General features: G+C 41.8%; 1 protein-coding gene across 2 annotated transcripts in view; it reads left to right on the top strand.

Moving 5' to 3' along the window:
* SIDT1 (SID1 transmembrane family member 1) overlaps positions 1-21092 on the top strand; it is a 71157-nt gene that overhangs the window by 34104 nt on the left and 15961 nt on the right. Inside the window, exons 12-21 of one of the 2 annotated variants that reach the window (XM_081940515.1) lie at positions 2088-2236; positions 3693-3766; positions 5557-5623; positions 9793-9866; positions 10719-10842; positions 11843-11960; positions 13163-13299; positions 15661-15766; positions 16234-16248; positions 17744-17820. In XM_081940515.1, the coding sequence (XP_081796641.1) occupies positions 2088-2236; positions 3693-3766; positions 5557-5623; positions 9793-9866; positions 10719-10842; positions 11843-11960; positions 13163-13299; positions 15661-15766; positions 16234-16248; positions 17744-17820 (941 nt within the window). The remainder of the gene's footprint in view (positions 1-2087; positions 2237-3692; positions 3767-5556; positions 5624-9792; positions 9867-10718; positions 10843-11842; positions 11961-13162; positions 13300-15660; positions 15767-16233; positions 16249-17743; positions 17821-21092) is intronic. The other variant, XM_081940516.1, reaches the window with a different exon arrangement.

Consider the following 21092-nt stretch of genomic DNA (forward strand, 5'->3'; position numbering starts at 1 on the left):
ACCTAGTTTGTAGGTAATAAAATATTTCTATGAACATGACCAAATTTAGAGAACACCACAGACCCAACAGTCCTATCATTTATCTATTTGACTGTCTATCTGGCTGTCTATCTTATCTATCATCCATCTATCTCTCAAGAGAGAGAGAGAGAGAGAGAGAGAGACAGAGAGAGACAGAGAGAGATTAGCAATAGAGATATGCTGCAGCTGCCAAAAAAGTAAATGCATCTTAGATTGCATCAAGAGAGGGATAGAATCAAGATCATGTGAAGTGCTAATACCACTTTATAATGCCTTGGTAAGGCCACACTGGGAATACTGCATTCAGTTCTGGTTGCCACGATGTAAAAAAAGATGTGAACACTCTACAAAGTGTGCAGAGAAGAGCAACAAAGATGATTAGGGGACTGGAGGCTAAAACATATGAAGAACGGTTGCAGGAACTGGGTATGTTTAGCTTAAGAGAAAGAAAGACTAGGGGAGACATGACAGCAGTGTTCCAATATCTCAGCGGTTGCCACACAGAAGAGGAGTTAAGCTATTCTCCAAAGACAGGGGTGGGTTCCGGGAGAGACTACTGCTGGTTTGCTCAGGAATGCACTGTGTACAACTAAAATTGCTCTGCGCATGCACAGAAACAAAAAACAAGATGGAGAACTGGTTCGGGGACATGGCAGGCGTTGGTCGCTGCCGGTTCCAGTGACCCAGGCCACCAAGCTACTACCGGTTCAGCTGAACCGGTCTGAACCGATAGGAACCCACCACTGTCCAAAGCACCTGAGGGCAGGACAAGAAGCAATGGGTGGAAACTAATTAAGGAGAGACGCAACCTAGAACTTAGGAGAAATTTCCTGACAGTCAGAACAATTAATCGGTAGAACAACTTGCCTCCAGAAGTTGTGAATGGTCCAACACTGGAAGTTTTTAAGAAGATATTGGATAACCATTTGTCTGTAGTGGTGTAGGGTTTCCTGCCTAAGCAGGGAGTTGGACTAGAAGACCTCCAAGGTCCCTTCCAACTCTGTTATTCTGTTTTCTATTAGTACCAGCATATACTGCACTGTTAAGACCATACTTGGAATACTACATTCAGGTCTGGGCACCATGATACAAAAAAATGTTGAGACTCTAGAAAGAGTGCAGAGAAGAGCAACACATGTTGAACATTTGCAGGAACTGAGTATGTCTTGTCTAACAAAAAGGACCAAGGATAACATGATAGCAGTCTTCTAATATTATAGATAGATGCTGTCACAAAGAATAGGCTGTCACAACCTATTCTCTAAAGCATATGAGGGCAAGACAAGATGTAAAAGATGGAAACTTATCAAAGAGAAATTCCATCTAAGAACTTAACCTTAACAAGTTCTGTTCCTCTTAAATATAACTCAAATTTCTTTCATTTTCTTTCTTTTTTCTGACAAGAGCTGTTTTTCACCTTTCCTTAACAATTCTTGCCTATTTTGGGCTGTCATCACTGCTTCTGGTTGGCAATATCTTCTCAAAAACAGAAAAAAATGTCTTTCACTAGGTGAAAAGATCTCTGCAGCCTTTGTCCATTTCCCCTCCTTCTCTTTTCTTATATGGAAGGAATACTTCAACACCATGGATGTTCCAACCCATAAAGGGAAAAATCATACCTGCCTGCTTTCTGTGTGGGGTGTCAAAGCAACAGATGATATTATGTGCTACAATTAGCCCTTGGCATTTGCCTTACTGGAATTAAAATATTATTAACTGAAATATAAATTGAGCTAGTAAACTAATTGTTAAAAGTACTAGTACTTATGAGGAAAACTAAAGTTCTCATACAAATTATTATTTCTGGGCAAAGGGATGGAGCAGGACATGGCAGAATCCATAGCCATATAAGAAGCAGAAATGAAGATGGAAGTGAAAATTATGAAGATATGATCTCAGAGAGGCACTAAAACATTGAAGAGACATGATGGTCCTTGTCTGCTTGCATTTGTTGTTGTTTTAGCAGTATAAATTAACCAATATTCATTGTTCAAGCCTTATGTGTTCACGATTCACATAAAAATAAACAAAGCAACCAACTTTTGTACCACAATTTTCATTTTCAGATGAATCAGGCTCCAGTGGAGGTCAAGAATTATCAACTCTAGATCGTAGGCCTCCTTGTGGCAGTGATACAGACAGCTCAGTGGAAGAGGAGAGTGATTTTGACACTATGCCCGAAATTGAAAGCAACAAGAATGTAATCCGCACTAAGGTATCTCTTGCAAAAGGTTTTTTGCATTTTTATAGGAAATTTTTTTTTTGGCGTATCCTTTCTCTACATCATTGCAGTTATATTTGAAGTGCAACAATCTAAGATCTAAAACTTTGTTTGCATTGGGAACATATTTACACATTATTGTCAGCTTCTTCTCTATGTTCAAAGAATAAAATATTCTGAAACTTAATGGATTGTAAATATTTAGCTCAGATGTATATGAGGAAACAATGTGATCCTGACTTTTGTAGAACAAGCTATTCTCTACCAAGGAAATTTGCCCAGAAATTAACACACTTTTGATAAAAACATAAAGAAACTAAAGTGTATATTTTTTTATCAGAGTTTTCTGCAAAGATTTATTCATGGAAAGCTTCTTAGCTATAACTGTCTGGCCTCCAAAGAAGGTTTAATTAATCAGGTTCTCATTTGTTATTTATAATTAGCATCGAATAGTATTATTTATTTTATTTCATTGTATTTATCATTTTTATTATATATTTTTAATACCACCTTTATTATTCTATAACTCAAGCCAGCTAATATACCTAATACTCCTTCATCATTCTTTCTAAGTCATCCATCCAGCTTTCCTCCCTAAGGCAGGATTAGAACTCACAGTCCATTGGTTTTTAGGCCAGCACCTTAACCAGTACACCAAATTGGCCTATAGTTTCACATTTTATCATTAATTGCTCCCAAAATCTAATTTTACAGGGTTATTATCTAAAAAATGAACACATCATAACTATAGCTTTAGTATATAAGCTATTAGTTCAGGCAGTTGTATTTTTTGTAAACAATAGGGTAGTACAAGGTTTAGGTGGATTCTTGCTGTTTTGAGTATAAATGAAATTAAAAATAATACAAAACTCCTCATACCACTACTGGCTGGTTGCACTCTCCACAGTCTTTTTTAGGGACCTCTGTAAGAGAAGTTACAAACCAAATCTAACTTTACTGTGATCATTAAGCAGCACAGGAAGTTCCAGAATCTCCAACATCACCTCCTTCCCTCCCCTCCCTCTCTCTCCCTCCCTCCCCCTCCCTCCCTCTCCCTCCTGCTTCTTCCCATCCTTCCAGCGTCATCTTTGTCAAGCAGATTTTAGCCCAACATGATGGTTGTGACTGTGAATCACTCTCTGTTTAATCACAAACTGTGTGATTCAATCCTTTTTGTCAAAATGTTTACTGTTAAGAGCTGGAGTGAAATAAATTTTTTATTAACATATTGTGCACAGTTTTTGAATATGGTTCAGGTCACACTGGTAAGACAATATGTTAAAATTTAGGAGATTGTGCTCAGTTATCTTACTTTAAAGGAATAAATTTGGATTTATGTGCTTGCCTTGACAGGTTGAAATGACATTCCTGAGCTGAAAAGCTAGATTGTACTTTAATCCTTTTAATCTTTTTAAAGGACAGCGAATATCTTTGTCCTCTTTCTTTTTAGATGTTCCTTTATCTGTCAGATCTATCCAGAAAGGATTGGAGAATTGTAAGCAAAAAGTATAAAATTTATTTCTGGTAAGTTACTAACAAGTTAATGGAACTCATTTTTTTAAACGGAACTCGTCTTTCTCTTACCTTCTCATAATTTAAACCGAATCCTTACAGGAGATTTTCTTTGTGAAATAAGAGTATAACATCAGTCTCATACTGGTTAAATATGGGATTCCCAGGGCAAAATTTCAGAATTTTGCACTGATGCACTAGAAGAGATGTAGCTTTCATTGTTTAATTGTTTCTGGGGTGAGTGCCCAGAATGGGCAGACTTTATACTGAGGTAACAGGGACCTGAGCTTTAGAGGCAATGACCACAACAGTCTGCATACTAACCAGAAATCTAGTGGCAGTTAATGCAACACCTAAATATGAATATTAGCCTTTTAGGCCTGGTCAGGAGTGATTGGAAAGCTATTTTATTGATTTAGGCCAATATTTCTTAAATTGTAGCACAAGGATCTCTGAGCGTCCCATAAGACATCTCAGAGATCCATGAAATCAAATCATTGGCCAGATATTAAAGACATTAAAGCAAAAATTGAAAAAGCCACACTTCTCATCATTATTTTTTATTGTTAAAAAGTAGGATTTCTACTTGAAAAATATTTCAGTATTTTATGGGTTTAATATTGTTATTGTTACACAATGTAAAATGCATCAATTTTAATTTTTAATATGGTAAATATCAAGAAATATAACCCATGCAAAGAAAATCTCTTTTGGGGTTCTCTTATCATTTTTATAAGTGGGAAGAACTCCTGAGAGCAAAAAGGTTAAGAAACACTGATATAACAGAGTCTTCAATGCCTACCTTCTTCCTTACTTTTCCTCTACCTCTACCCCAGAGAATTAACGCAGAGGCACACTGGGTTTCTAATGTTTTCTTCATTTCCTAGGCTTAAAAACATGTTTTGCTAACTGATGATAACTGCACAGCTTTTTCCAAGGTTGTTTCTGTGGCTCTCAGTGTGTGCTACTCTGCTGAATTGATCCAAGCAGATGTGCATTTTGAATAGTCCAAATTAGTTTTTAGAAGTAGATACAAATAAAGTCAAATTTTCCAGTCTAGTCTCCAAATGTAGAAAAGCCCTTTTTGTTTCCTATTCAAATGCTAATGAGGTCTGACCCTGCTTAGTTTCTTGAGAATCATTGTAATTAACAGTAGGAGTAGAGCAGGGGTGTCCAAACTTGGGAACTTTAAGACTTGTGGACTTCAACTCCCAGAATTCCCCAGCCAGCCATGCTGGCTGGGGAATTCTGAGAGTTGAAGTCCACAAGTCTTAAAGTTCCCAGGTTTGGACACCCCTGGAGTAGAGTAATCATTGTATTGTCCTTGCTTCTGATACTTATATATATACATACAGGCATGTATTTAAGATAAGCATTTATTTGGGGCAGTTTGGCTTCAACTGGAATTTTAACTTTAGGTTAACAGCTTTGGAAATGAAGGTATCTTTTAAAAACATGATTTGCATTTTTATGTTATCTATCTTTTTCTCCACCCTTTTGCTATTGCTGAGGGGGGTCATCTTAAATTCACCTTGGCATTTATAGTCATGCTAACTCTATGTTTGGTTTAAGTCAGGGGTGTCCAAACTTGGGAACTTTAAGACTTGTGGACTTCAACTCCCAGAATTCCCCAGCTGGCTGGGGAATTCTGGGAGTTGAAGTCCACAAGTCTTAAAGTTCCCAAGTTTGGACACCCCTGGTTTAAGTGATTAATTTTGCTTTATTTACTCTAATGAGACCATTTATTAAAGTTCAATGGAAACACACACATTAATTTAAATACGATGCTTTGTATTCTGTAGGAATATCATCACAATTGCTGTTTTCTATGCCTTACCTGTGATCCAATTGGTGATCACATACCAGACGGTGAGTTCCTGTGCCTTCTCAGCACACATTAAGCCTCCAGGCTAATATCTTTTCCTACTTTTTACTCCTCAGCCCTATTGCTTTGCAAACTGTTTTTAGCTTCATTTCCGGTTATTTACTTTTTAGCTTTTATAGTGGTGCCATGTACTGCTGAGAGCACTCATCTCACTCTTAAGACAAAGTGCACTGAAAGGAGATAACAAACAGCAGGCACATTTCATCCATGCCTGCATATGAATGTCTATTACCTCAAGAGCATTTTATTTTAGTCTGTTTATTTTAGTGATTAGTAAAATCTGTGTTTTATTTGACCTCTTACAGAAATGAAGTATCAAAACAAAATGAGTTGAAAGTTACATTACATTGTCAAATCTGCAATGCTCCTTTCTCCTTTATTAATCTAGGTTTAACATAAAAGACACTCAACCAAGTTAAACAACCATCATCAAATTTCTTGGTAACCAATTTCTGCTTGGTTCCTAACACTCAAGAAAATCCTAGAAGAGGGAACTATTATGGAGAGTTTCTGCTTCTTACTTATTGTTACGGGGGTTGGAAGTATGGCAGGGAGTTAGACTAGAAGCAGTCAATAAGCAGGACTGGCATCCCAGGGGTAGGGTCTGCAAGAGGTTCTGGCAGCGGGCAGCGACTCAAGGCATCGGCATGCCCCAAAGTGGAGCCTGGTTGGTGGATGAGGCGGTAGGAGTAGGCAGCTAGGAAAATGGTCCATCTAGTCATCCGCGGTGATAATGACACAGGAGTAGGTCGGTCCCCAGCCAGCAAGCCCAAAAGCGGTTTGTGGTCCATAATTAGCTTGAAATCACAGCTGTAGAGGTACTCATGGAACCTTTTTACACCGGCTACTGCAGCCAAAACCTCACGGTCCAGCTGGCTGTAGTTCCACTCGGCCGCGGACAAGGTCCTTGAGTAATAGGCTATGGGAGCCTCAGTTCCATTGGGCATGCATTGGCTGAGGACAGCTCCGACGCCAAACGGGGAAGTGTCACAAGTCAACACCAGTGGCAGGGTCTGGCTGTACTGCACCAGGAACGTGTCTGCTGACAGAAGTCTTTTTACCACGGCAAATGCGGCAGCCTAAGCTCTGCCCCAGGACCACTTCGCATTCTTCACCAGGAGACGGTGTAAGGGCTCAGCAACGGTGGCTTTCTTTTTAAGAAAGACACTGTAGAAATTAAGGAGCCCAAGGAACGCCTGCAGCTTGGTTTGATTGCGAGGTGTAGGGGCGTCCTGGATTGCTTGCATTTTTTTAGTGGTCGTGTGAATCCCAGAGCCGTCGATTAGGTACCCTAAGAATTCAACCCTTGGCATGTTAACTTGGCATTTTTCTTTTTTGAGACGGAGGCCTTTGTCTCGAATTCTGGTCAAAACAGTTCGCAAACGTTTGAAAAGTTGTGCCTTATTTGCAGACGATACCAAGATGTTGTCAAAATAGGGGACGACTCCTGGAATCCCCTGCAAAAGCCATCCCATGATGCTTTGGAACAGTCCAAGGGCAATACTAACTCCAAATTGCAGGCGGTGACATTTGAATGCACCCCTGTGCATTACAATGGTTTGGCCTCTGCTGTAGCACCATCTACAGGTAATTGTTGGTATGCCTGTGCCATGTCCAATTTAGCGAATGCTTTGCCGGGGCCTAAAAATGTAATAAATGCTGTACAATGGGTACAGGGTAACACTTTATTGATTGTGCATTTGTAGTCTGCACAGATGTGAACAGACCCGTCAGATTTGACAGGTGTCACTATAGGGGTCTCCCAGCGTGCGTGATCAACTGGCTCTAGGATTCCCTGGCCTACGAGCTTGTCAATTTCCAGATCAATTTTTGGGCGGAGAGCGAAAGGTACTCTTCTGGGTTTTAGCCTTATAGGGGCTATGTTGGGGTCCAAATTAAAAGAGATCAGAGTCCCCACATACTTACCCAGACCGGTGCCGAAGACGTCCTTGAACTCCTTAAAGATGGCTTCAGCGCTCTCGTCTTTCAAGGTGTTGATACTTCTAGGCCCAGGGCTTTGAATCAGTCACGCCCCAGGAGGCTCTGCAGGTTGCCGCTGACCACTGTCACTGGGAGCTGGCCACTGTATTTCTTGAATTGCACCCGGAAGGTGCCCTGGCCCACGATGGGGACTCGGTTCCCTGGTAATCGCGAAGGCGGATGTCAGGGGCGCATAAATGCTGCTTCTTCAGGCTAGGGATAGCCCGCTTGAGCATGGAGCATGGCATGATGGTCAGTGATGACCCGTGTCGATCTCCATCTCGCATGGAGAGCCCTCGATGAGGACTGTGACCTTCAGCTTTTTTGGCCGCCTAGTGCAGACTTGGCCGATTGAGGTGTGGTAGGTGACTCTGGTGTCGCCCTCTGAGCGCCATGTGGCTTCTGCCATGCCCCTTGGTTGGGCCTCTGCTGGCAGTTAGATCGGCTTCTTGGCTGCCAGGTCATCGTGGGGTGCTCGCTTCTGCAAACTTTGGCGATGTGCCCATTCGTTCGCAGCACTGGCAGATAGCGTCACGGAAATGGCAAGCCGATTGGGCATGGTCTCCTCCGCAGCTAGCGCAAGGCGGGAATCGTGGCTCGAATTTGCGCGCCGGCTTGGTGCGGCTACTGCGCATGCGGCAGCTGTCATCTTTTTCTCCTTCTGAGCTCTCGGCCTCTGCAGCCTCGCGATGTACGCATGTGTTTTTTTGTGCATCTTGTGGAGTGCTTTGGCAGGGTTTCTGTTGACAAAGCCAGGCCGATTCTGTTGCCCTCGCTTTGTCCAAGACAATTTTTAGAGTGAGGTTAGATTTGGCAAGTAACCTCCTCTGTAAATTAATGCCCCGCACACCGCATATGATGCAGTCAAGTATAAGCTCTTCTAGGTCTCAGAATTCACAGTATGCTGCGGCCTTTCGTAGCGCCGCAATGTACTCATTGATTGATTTGCCTTCCTTCTGGTTGCGAATATTAAATTCATGCCAGCGGACGTGCTTAGATGGCTTGGGAGCATAGTGACTCCTCAGCATCTGCTGGAGCCTGGACCAAGCGACTGATTGTAGCGGCATTGGCTCTGATAGGTCTTTGGCAGTTTTGAACACTTTCCGTCCACAGTATCCGAGGAACATGTTCTTCTTGTGGCCTTCAGAAAGGCCCATGAGGTTGTTGGCTTCGAGGAAACAGTCGGACCTCAGCATCTATGAGTCCCAGTGCTCGGTGACTGGGTCATACGGAGTGTTTTGTGCCATTTTGTGTTCTGAGGGCGTTTTGAGTTTGCTGCTCAAAAATGGCTGCTCAAAGCTGCGCTGAGCTCCTGGATGGATTTACTGGATTGCTACGTTCTTTTTGGTTTGCCTAGTTGCCTTCCAATCCCATCCTCGTTGCCAGTGTTAGATTGAGTAATGGAAAGGTACACACAGGCTAAGGGTAACAGCAGCTCTTTATTGTAACAGAACAAGTAAGAACACTCCAGCAAAGGTTGAGTCTGACAGCAGCCCTTTTATAGGGAGCTGTCAGATCCTTCGACCAATGAGATTAAACCTCTATTCCCGCCGGAACAGAGGACCTTGGTGGAAACCATTATAACTGTAGCAAGTATCTAACAGAAGTGAATGGAGCTAATTCCCCAGCTAAAACCTATAATTTCGGTTACATATTTGTGTTTCTTCATGAAAAAATAGAATGCATGTGCATAGGAAATGGAAATGCATTGTTGTGCTGGAAGGGAAAAAAAACCTAAGATGGAACAGAAATAACACTGGTCAATAAATATTTTGCTTCCTGAACACTTTTGGGTGTATCTTTCAGATTTTGGGCTGCTAATTGTGAAAATAATCTGTAATTTAACCTATCACATACCATTCTACAGAAAATGTCTGTTTTTACATAATGGCAATGTGCACCCTTCAGTACCTGTTGGCTCTGCTGCACTCATGAAAGAAATATACCAAATCATGGAACTGTTGTTGAAGTACATCCAGTACACCAAATACAACTGGAATATCTGTGAAGATCTAAAAGTAGTGGCTCTGCTGCTTGGAATGAAGCTCAGATATACCAAATATTGCTTGTTTTTCCTCTCTTGGCTGTTCATTGTCTTAGCTGAGATGTTCAATGAATACAAGTAAAACTTTATGCTGGGTTGTTGTTTCCCCCCCCCCCCCCCACTTTTTAGGTAGTGAATGTGACTGGAAATCAGGACATCTGCTATTATAACTTCCTTTGTGCTCATCCGCTGGGAGTCCTAAGGTATGCATGAGGATCATTCCCAATTTGTGGCTTGGGTTTTAATTTGAGTTTCTTTTTATGTAATTGGGAAATGGGGATGGACATTTTCTGTGGGGTAAGTGGTTTGCAATGAATATAATTTTTTGCATGAAGTTTAATGTTTATAGACTTGTAGAATATAAGGATTGGAATGCATCTCTAGTCCAGCTCTCTGCTCAGTCCTGAATCCTGAATTATTACAGCAATATTGCTTGATATTAATAATATCATTTAACAAAAACAGAATAAAAACCCGTAAAAGAAATGATGACAAAACCAAAAGCCAAGTACAAGGAAACTATGACTTTACTATTTTTAACTTGAATTGAAGGAATTTGACACACAAGAGTAGAGGCAAGTTACACACGCAGTTACTGGGTGGAGGCAAAATTTCCAGATCTGGTAGCAGTCATGGGTGGCAGGCGTAGTCCTGGATTCCATTCCCCCAAGGTACCCCTGATAGTAATATTTTTCAGGAAATACTGGAAATTGGAATAGAGGACAACCATATTTCTTTCCCCACTTCTTGATTATGAAAAACATTTCAGATGGCTGCACCTGGGCTTGTAGGTCTGAGGTCTGAAGTGACAGATTATTTCATTTTCCTTACTTTTCCTCACAATGTTAGCCAAACAAAGCCAGTGTTATCACTGCCGGCTTCACAGCTTTGCAAAAGACAGCACTTGCAAAAGCTTTGCACATGGGATTAGGATGACCCTTGGAAATAAACAGAAAAAAAAATACTATTTTACATAGTTGCATTCCCTTACAATTATTTTATATGCTCAGTTCCAGAGACAAATGTATTATATGGCTTTTTTGCTTTTTCTGCAGTGCTTTCAACAACATCCTGAGCAACATTGGCCACATGCTGCTGGGTGTCCTTTTCCTGTTGATTGTGTTGTGCAGAGACCTTCTTCATCGGCGTTCCTTGGAAAATAAAGACATCTGTGCAATGGTATACTCTCTACTTTCTTGCTGGGTAAAAGTGACATGGTGGTCATTGGTATAAAGTGCCTCTGTTTTTCTGGTTCTTACAATGCCAGTGAAGCCAAGCATTTTGCTAAAGGAAAGAACCCTTTCTGTTAACTTTCCTTCATAGAGGAAAGCCTCTATGCCTTTGGGCAGACTGCAATCTCATGATTATTTTACAAAGCCTTTGTTTTAATAACCAAGCAGTTGAATTTAAAACACCTGGCATTTGTGTTGGGGAGGGTGTTTAATTTTCCTCTCAGAACATCTTGCTCAAAATTGTTTTCCTTAAGTTCTTTTCTCTTAGTGAGAGGAGATCTCTGAGTGGCTTTCTCTGTACTTCACTCGCCTTCAAACTGTTCAGCTCCCTAGAAAGTTTGTATGGGGAAAAGGCTGAGCATGAGAACAACTAGTGAGAATTTTGGGTAGGCCAAGACTGAGAGTTGCAAAGAAACCCCAGAGAAGAAAGAGAGGCTGGATATGGGCGAGGAGAGGGGTGACTAGAGAGGTGGGAGGGAGGGGGAGCATGGGAGGGCAGGTAGTAAGCAAGACTGCAAGAAGTACAGTGACCACATTTTCTTAGAAAATATAAAGGACAAACCTGAAACTGTAGCAAATCTGAAAGAGGTTTTTAAGGATAGAAAACTTCTTTAGGTTCGTAATTTTTCTTTACAAAGGGATAAAAAATTGTACAAAAATGCATATTTGAATAAAAATATCTACATTCAAGCAGTAAATTTATTTTAAGACGGCAATTCACCTTTCATATTTTTCACATGGAAATAAAAGACCACATGAAGTGTATGGTAAAGTGTGGTCCACCTACTTCAGTTAGTTATTTGTTAATAATTATAGCTGCTGTTATTTGGGTTTTAATTGTTTTATCTATTCATTTATTAACTGTTTTACCTGTTCTGAATGAAAAAACAGAATGATAAGTTATAATATAGTGCTTGGTTCTTCCTCTGTCTTCTCTTACCTTCAAGGAATATGGGATCCCTAAGCATTTTGGCCTCTTCTATGCCATGGGTGTCGCTTTAATGATGGAAGGTGTCCTCAGTGCTTGCTACCATGTCTGTCCAAATTACACTAATTTCCAGTTTGGTAAGTTTTTTTGGGGGGGGGAGTTCCAGTCAAGACCAGTCAAAGCCCTCTGGCCTTTTGAACAGGTTGGGTTTAGTGGCCGCTCAAGATTTTAGAAAAACTAAAGCAAAACAGTTAAGCAAACAGGAGGAGCCAGTTTCTAACATTTCATCACTCTGTTAAGTTTGCATGCTCTGAGCCTGAAGAAAACAGCTTTTTTGTTCTTTTCTGAAAACTAGTATTACATGAGATGTTCAGCTGACATAACAATGTTGAATAAGTGCCTTCATTCACAGAACAGACTGTAACATAAACAAACCTTCTCCATTTTAGATTTATATATTGTGCAAACACAGGTTCTGTATGTAATTTTCTTCTGGAGGAGGGGAAGTACAGGTAATCCTCACAACCATTATGACGGAATTCCGTCATAAATCATGATGCTCATAAGTCAAGGCACCCATGTGACCAGACCTGATTTTTATGGTAATCTTTAAGCAAGAATCTCAGTCATTAAGTAAACGTTACAGTAAGTGAATACAGTGGTTATTAAGCGAACCAGTGGGTTCCTATGGGTGCTTTTTGCCAGAAACCAAGCAAAAAGACCAAAAAACAGCAAACAATTGTTGTAAGTCATAAATACTGCAACTGGCAATAAAGATGAGCTGGTTGCTAAGCATCCAAATGCAGTGATATGTGTATCTGTTGGGTGTGTACATGCGTGCAGTCATCAGAACTCCAGAAACAGGTCATAAGTAACTTTTGGTGGTTCTGGTTGTTAAGCAAGGACTATCTGTATTTTAAAATTGCTGTCTGCCCTCTTGATTTTAACAGACTAATTGAGTAAGATGCATAAAATACAAGAACAAAATGGGTTTTTATATAGTATCCAGTTTTCTACTGCAACTAAGAAGTCTTGAGGTTCCTCTGTTGGCTGTTGGTTTGAAAAAATAGTTCCCCATACCTTTGGTCATTAGTTCCCATGGTCTTTATGCTACAATCAAAAGGGCTGAGAAGTCTTGCTCTGAAATTAGCATTGCAATCTGGAGAATGGGTTTTATTTTATTATCTGGCCTCGTTCTAGAAATCTCATTCCTCTACAACAACAGTTCTTTTAATAATTAATATTATTAGTTAATAGTTGGTCTAGAGTGATAGTTATCTCTTTAATGTTAACAGAAGTAACCACGAAAAGAACTATTTTGTTTTCTCTTTTTTGGCAGATACCTCTTTCATGTATATGATTGCAGGATTGTGTATGCTAAAACTATATCAGACTCGCCACCCCGACATCAATGCCAGTGCTTACTCAGCCTATGCATCCTTTGCAGTGGTTATTTGCCTTGCTGTACTTGGAGTGGTAAGATTGTGTCTTATGCAATCGCGCTATTGTGCATAGAATCATGGGCAAGTAAGTCAGTACTTCTGAAAAAAACCACTTCTGTAGACTCCCATGAACTTAAACTTAAATTCCATTGATACCAAATAGCAAAAAAACCCAGCAGCTATAGAGCTCAAGTGGGGGTGTGATGGCTTAACAAAGACACTGAGCTTGTCAGCTGGAAAGCTGAAAGCCTAGGTTCGAGACTCAAGCACTGCACAGCATGAGTGCCTGACACTTGCTCCAGCTCCTGCCTACTTGGCAGTTCAAAAGCATGCAAGTGTGAGTAGATAAATAGGTACCACATTAGTGGGAAGGTAACAGCATTCTTCCTGCCTGTGCGCATATAGTTATGATGGCCACGTGGACCAAGTGTTTTTGGACAGCCCTGACTCCCTTGGCTAAGAAACAGAGGTGAGCACTGCCATCTAGAGTCAGGCATGGCTAGATAGAGAAAACCTTCATCCTTATTTTTAAAGATAAACCCATCAATTTGAAAATTTGGGTTATCCTTAAAGAATATCCAGAAGCTGCAGCTGGTGCAGAATGTGGCTGCATGAATAGTTCTGGCACCCCAGGGATTGCACATGTAATACCTCTGCTGTATGAATTTCATTGGTGCCAGTTTACTTCTGGATCCAATTTAAGGTGTTCGTTATCACTTTTAAAGCCCTTCATGGCATGGACCAGGTTACCTGAAAATCATCTTGTCCAAATTATATCGACCTTCCCACCTGGTCAGGCATAGAGATATGTTATGGATACATCAGTTAAATAATTCTCATTGGCAAGGTCTAGGAAGAGTCTTATCTTCCATTGGCCTTGCTCTATCTTGCCCCCAAAGGCAAGGTTGGCCCCATTCTCCCAGCCTTCCAAAAGATCATGAAGATCTGGCTTTGCCAACTGACATGGGAATCAAAAAGTGATATGCAACCTTATAGAGGTGGTTGGTGGTGGGAGAGTGCTCCCTCTACCATTTAACTTACTTTTTAACCTTATTCTTACCTCTTTGTTATTTGTTTTAATTCATTTTTCACTGTATCTTTTACATGACTTTATGACTTTTTTTAATTAAAATTTTTAAATAAGTTTTACAATTATTACCCCCCTTGCCCTTCCCTCTTCCCTCCCTCCCTCCCCCCGACCTCCCAGAGCAAAATACAGGGTATAAACATTTAACAACCATACACTAACATAAGCTAACTAATTTTAATATGTTACTATTCTTGTGCTTTCCTTTATTAAACTAGCTTTGAATAAATTGTAGCATTCCTTATGCCTTCATTCATAAGCTAACTGAATTTTTTTAGTCCGGTATTTGTTTTGAATATAGTCAATCCATCTTCTTCAGTCCAGCTTGTACTTCTCATCTGAGTGGTCCTTCAGATACGCTGAAAATTTGGCCATCTCTGCTAAGTTTACTACTTTTAACGTCCATTCTTGGGTAGTGGGCAACTCTTCCTTCTTCCAATATTGCGCCACCAACAATCTTGCTGCCATCATTAGGTTCAAAATCAAATTAGTCTCTATAACAATCTGAAACTATGCCTAACAAAAACAACTGGGGTGTGAACTTTATCCTCTTTTTCAAAATATTTTGAATAACCCACCATATTTTTATCCAAAATGCTTTAACTTTTTTACAAGTCCACCAAATATGGTAATACGTGGCACCAACACAGTCACATCTCCAACATTTAGATTGTAGATTCGGATACATACAGGCTAGCCTTTATGACTTTTTATCTACAAACTGCTCAGAGTCACTTAAATAATAAGATGGGCAGTTCCTAAATTGGATAAATATATAAAATGAAAGACAGAACTAGGTATTATTAAATAACAATGACAGAAATTATTATAGAAAGTATTTTAAGGGTCACAGCCTAGAGAGAATGCTTTTCTCAGAATCCAGGTTTGGTCTCTAATTTAATGAAATTATTAAATCAGCAAGTAAAAACAGTTTAAAAAAATAAAAAAAATAAATCATAATAATAAACTCACTATTACAGCTCAATACAACTCATTGCCTTAATAAAATAATCAAAAGTTGCATCTATATTTAGTTAGTATTTAGATTTTTGGAAATGCAATTTGAGTATGATTAGACAATGATCTATTCCCATCCCTATTCTACAGCTGCAATATTAAATTACTATTAGATTTTACTAATTAAGATAATTATTGATTTATTGGCATGTCTTACCAATCCTTTCTGATCACCAAGCTTACTTTAAGTTGGAAAAAGTTCACTATACATTCTTTAATTTTTTTATTTGAAAGCCAGTATACAGTACTTGTGCCTGATATTGGGATAACTATTTATTTATTCCTTCCAAGGTTTTTGGAAAAAATGTGTGGTTTTGGGTCCTCTTCTCCATCATCCATGTTGTGGCCTCTCTTGGTCTTAGCACCCAGATTTACTACATGGGTCGTTTTAAGATAGGTAAGTTTTACTTGGAAGTAAATCTAATTAAAATCCAATTATTTTAGGATTTTAGCCCAAACACTGTTGAATAGCAGATACAGTAGCTTTATATTTTGAAGAGTCTGCTGCAGAAGAAATATACTTAGCAGAGTATTAATTTTGTAAGAAATTAGAGATTTGCCAAATTGATTAATATAATCATCTGTGTCACACACACACGTGTGTGTGTGCATGTATGTATGTATGTATGACCCATTAAAGGATTGCATATGTATTTATTTGTGTTGTGTAGTAAAAGCAACGATTGCTTTTCAGCAGGTAGTGCTTTTCACAGGGAGCATAGAGCTGGTAATTGTGTATGTATGTACATTTTGGTTGGCAAGCAATTGAGGACACCTCCTAGTTCCCTTACAGTCCCTTGCTGTGTCAATATATTCTTTTCACAAGCATTTCCCCCTTTTCTTTTCTGCTTCACTTGGAGCCAGATGTCTCTGATCCAGGTAACTAGCATTTGGGGTTAAACCGTCTCCCTTTGGACTAAGTAAAAAAGGACTTTGGCAGCAAGACTCAGAAGCATGCTCATTTTTCTGGATTTTTGACTTTTCTGGAAAAGTCAATAGCTTGAATCCCCAATGCTTTCTGAATAGACATCTGGTCTGTAAAACAAACCAGATGCCATAACTACTCTGTTATTTCTCAAGAATGCTCGTTGTTGGAGATGGTATAAATGGGCACCTTTCAGCAAACTTACTGGCAGATGTGTTTATATAAAATGCTTCCATAGGGCCTGATTTTAAAAAGCATCCTACCAAAAAGAAATGATAGGGAAGCTGAGTCATATAGAATGATGGTATCTCTAGTTAAACATTGAAAAGACCTGAGAAAATAGAAGGTCAAAGTTACTTCCTGGCAAGGACTTGGAGCATGGCATAGTGAAGACACCACCAGCTGACATAATCATCTATTCTGAGACTTGGGTAATGGTAGCAATGATTCTTAGAGGAAAATATAGCTTTCAAATGCACGTGTTCTTAGTTCATAAAACGATACAGTGTCTGATATTTCATATTACCTACAGAAGAATCAACATTTATGTATCAGCCAGAGCTGGTAGAAAGCAGTTTCATGTCTCAGAATGTGTCTTCAAGAGATAAGTCACATTCAAATTATTGCTCTACTATATAAAAATGAGCAATTTACAGGAAGCAGTAGAATTGATTTTCTTTTTCTGTTTCTTCAGCCTCAGAGAGTGTAAAAGACCAGGCTGAAAGTATGATAATTTTAGGTGGGATTGAAATGTTACTTAAAAGTATCCTACTTTTAAATTTAGATTATTAAGGGGTGAAATGAGTATATAAATTCTTGTAAAGGCTTGCCATGTAGCAAACAAATTGGGAAAAGCTATATTCCTTGAAAGTTGGTATTTTTGCTGCTTATTTATTTAGCGTATGGCAAATACATGGACTTATAGTAATACAAATGTTAATGTCCAGTCCTCCCACCATTCAAGGACAGGGTGGTCTATGTTGAAAAAATCAGACATTGGGCCGGTGTAAGCTCTTGATGGGCATTCAGACACAATGGGATGGATATTTTGTCAAGGAGCACCACAGGCATGCTAAATTTTGGCTACATATTCTGGAAGTGCTCTAGAAGTTGTAAAAGGAATGTTAGGCCAGTAGCCTGTGGTTACCAATCCATAATTGAGATTACAATAATCTCCTACAAAAATCCATTCTTAATTATCTCAAAATTTCTTAGCTTTCAGCTGCCTAATAATAGTATAAAAAGTCATATTTTTTATCACCAATGTTAAAATAACTGGTAGTCAAGGATCTTTTTTCATTTTCTGAAAATCAAACATTTTCCAATAGATTCCAATCTTCTTTGCGTCAACTCTTGCTTCTCAGGCCTGGGTTATATATTTGCTTCAACATGATCTCAGTCAAATGCTGATTGCCATATTTTAATTCCCTTTGTTGTTTTCTGCCATAGACCTTGGGATTTTTCAACGTATAGCTATAGTATTGTACACAGATTATATACAACAATGCAGCCGACCCATGTACATGGTAAGTACTTCCTTCAGTCCCTTGAAGGTATCTCTGATAGATTATGAATATGCTTTTCTTTCTCATTTGAAAACATATACATTACTTTAAATAAACACAATGGTATCATTTGCCACTGCAATAGTAATCTATTTTTTGAAATTACTTTGACTAGACAAACTACAGATGAATTCCACTTGGAATTCTTTATCCTGGTCTCATATGAGATGCACCTGCTCAGAACCACCATCTGGAACTTTCTCTGCTTGACAAAATTCTTAGTGGGAGGCCCACTCTCCCCTGTGCACACAGATAGTCCTCAAAATCCGACCATTCATTCAGCCACCATTTGAAGTTCGGCCACTGAACAAATGGTACTTACACCCAGTCCCTGAAGTTATTATCACTGCAGTTACCCCCACATCACATGATATATGAGTGTGTGGCAGACGTCCACACTTACAACCTCAAAGGCACTTCACTTCCTCCACCCATCTCTCTCCCCCAATTCTGCCCTTTTGGCCTCCCTACCTACACAGTGGCACTCCTCAGCTGGGGTGGTGGCACTGAGGTTGATGTAGAAGCCTGGGGCCTTCAGCAGTCAATTCTGAGCCTCTCAACCCAAGTTCCACTGCCACCAGGGAGTGTTGCCTGGCCCATGTCACACCTAACCATCCAATGCCATAGCACCAAGCTTGAGGTGCTCTCACCACTCTCCATTCCATTTGGATTCAGGAGGAGGAGCTTCCGGCGATGGCGGTCGCCTGTTTGAGCTCCTAGTTCACCATGGAGCGCCCGATAGGGGTAGGAGGTTGCCGCCAGCCCCCATGGCAACGGGGAGCTGAGACTTGGATAGCCCGACCACCCTGGCATGTTTGGGGCTTATTTTAGTCCACCAGGGGTGGTCGGAGAAGCTTGGAGGCAAACAAGAGCGGAGCGGTGCTGAGCAGCCGAGAAAGGAAGCTGTGAGGCAATGGCGGCGGCGGCGGCAGCGCGGCGGCGACGGCGGCAGCGCGGCGCGAAATTTGAAAGTGGAAAGGGGAAAAGGCAAGACAGCACCAGGAAAGGCAAGCCAGCGGCACCAGAGAGGATGGGGAGACAATGGAAGTTCTGGAGCCGCCCTACAACGCTAAAAAACACCAGAGGACATCGAGTGGTGAGCAGAATGGGGAGGCAGCAGGGAGCGGCACTGGGAGATGGCTGCGGTATTGGGTGTGTGGAAAGAACCGCAGCCAGGGACTCCTAGGGACTCCCCCATAACAGCTGGCCATATCCTGGCTGCCCCCATGCTCCTAGGAACTTGCTCTGGTGTCTTGAGAATCCTGATAATTTTGGAAGCTTTTCCCAAATTGCTGCAAATGTTAAGAGAACTGAGAACTGAGAAATGTTAAGAGAACTGAGAACTGAGACGCCGGATGGGGGGGGTCAAGGTGAGGATGTTGGGGAACCAGTAGAAAGAAGAAGACCTAAATAATGGTTGGGGATGACCTGGAACCTTAGAGGTCACTGAAGACCCGTGTTAGGGCCATGGATGAGCCCAACTGACTGCCCAGACTAAGACCAAGAACAGCTGGGCTTAGAAGGCCACCCCTCATTTACTAAGGAACCCACATCTGTACTACATTTATTTTCAATCCACCTTGGACTGTCACCTCATTTTATGATATCTCCACCTGCTTCACCTTCACGTCCCGGAAATATTTGGAACATTTTCCCCTCCAGCTCCCCAGTAACATCTCAGCCTCCGGCTATTAACTATTAATTTTTACCATCTGCACCCTTACCCAATTGGGTTTTAATACTTTATCAATTTACTCAAGGCTAGACCTGCTCCGCCTGCGGGAGGCCCCGCTCTCGCAGGTATGGCCCTTGGCTCTCTCAAGGGCCTGCCTTGATGACGGGTTTGTGAACCCCGAGAGGTGGAAGAAACGGAGGCTGAGGGGCTTTTTATCCAGAAGTTTTTTATTGTTATTAAGGGGTTCCAGGGAGGGGGGGTGTGATAACCAGGCCGGGAGAGGCGCCAGTGCCAGTGCTGGACGGACAGGTGAGTCCGGGAAGGAAGTGAGCGGAGCGGGGGGGGAGAGGGAACAAGAGATTCCAATAGAGGGTTGTTTGATTACAACGGTCGCGGGGAGGGGGGGATGCGAGGACAAGAGAAGATCACAAGGTCGGTTGGGAGACCGTGGTTGTTGGCTATGCCCGGTCGTCTGCACCAACCCCCGCAACCTAGGTGGCCAGGAACTACAGAGCCCGGGCCTACGGCTGATGCTTTGCAATGCAAGGTCCGTAACCAACAAGGCCCCCCTCATTAATGAGTTGATCTCTGAGGGGGAGCTAGACCTTGCAGGGATAACGGAAACCTGGTTGGGCCACGAGGGTGGTTTACCCCTCGTGGAAATGTGCCCACCAGGTTTCCGTGCATTCCATCAGCCTCGGGCCCTGGGTAAGGGTGGTGGGGTGGCGGTAGTTATACGGGAAGGTCTAGAGCCGAGGGAGTTCACTGTTCCTCAGATATCCGGGTGTGAGTCCCTTGGTGTGAAATGGGGCCCACGGAGGCAGTTGGGTTTGCTGATTGTATACTTGGCTCCTCGCTATACATCAGCAGCCCTGCCCGAGCTCCTCGAGCTGATCTCGGAGACGGCGGTTGAGATCCCCAGGCTCATGGTCATGGGAGATTTCAACCTGCCGTCGACGGGAGCAGCATCTGAGGTAGCTCGGGAGTTCATGGCTTCCATGACAGCCATGGGCCTGACCCAGTTAATTCAGGGCCCCACACACGAAGGAGGCCACACATTGGACCTTGTCTTTGTATCTGAGCAGTGGACGAGTGATCTGGGTAGAGGGGATTTTACTGTTACACCCCTGTCATGGTCAGATCACTCATGTCTCCGGCTTAACTTCCCTGGCGCTACCCCCCACCGCGAGGAGGCGGGACCAGACGGTCCACACTGGTACCGCCCCAAGCGCCTGATGGAGCCGGATAGGTTCCAGACGGAGCTTGGGCCATTACCTGTAGCCCTGACCCGCGCTCGGTCGGAGGACCTAGCGGCCGCCTGGAATAGGGCGGCGGCTGGGGCCTTGGACCGGATTGCGCCTTTGCGACCTCTCCTGCGGCAGCGACCCACCCGGGCTCCTTGGTATACCGAGGAGCTGAGGGTGATGAAGCGTCACAGGAGACGTCTAGAGAGCAGGTGGAGGTCCTCACGCTCCGAATCTGATCGAACACAGGTAAGATCCTACTTGCGGACCTACCTGGTGGCATTAAGGGCGGCCAAACGTAGATATTGTGCCAC

This window comes from Natrix helvetica (genome assembly GCF_964273705.1).
Source record: "Natrix helvetica genome assembly, chromosome: 2".
In the NCBI taxonomy this organism is placed as follows: Eukaryota; Metazoa; Chordata; class Lepidosauria; order Squamata; family Natricidae; genus Natrix; species Natrix helvetica.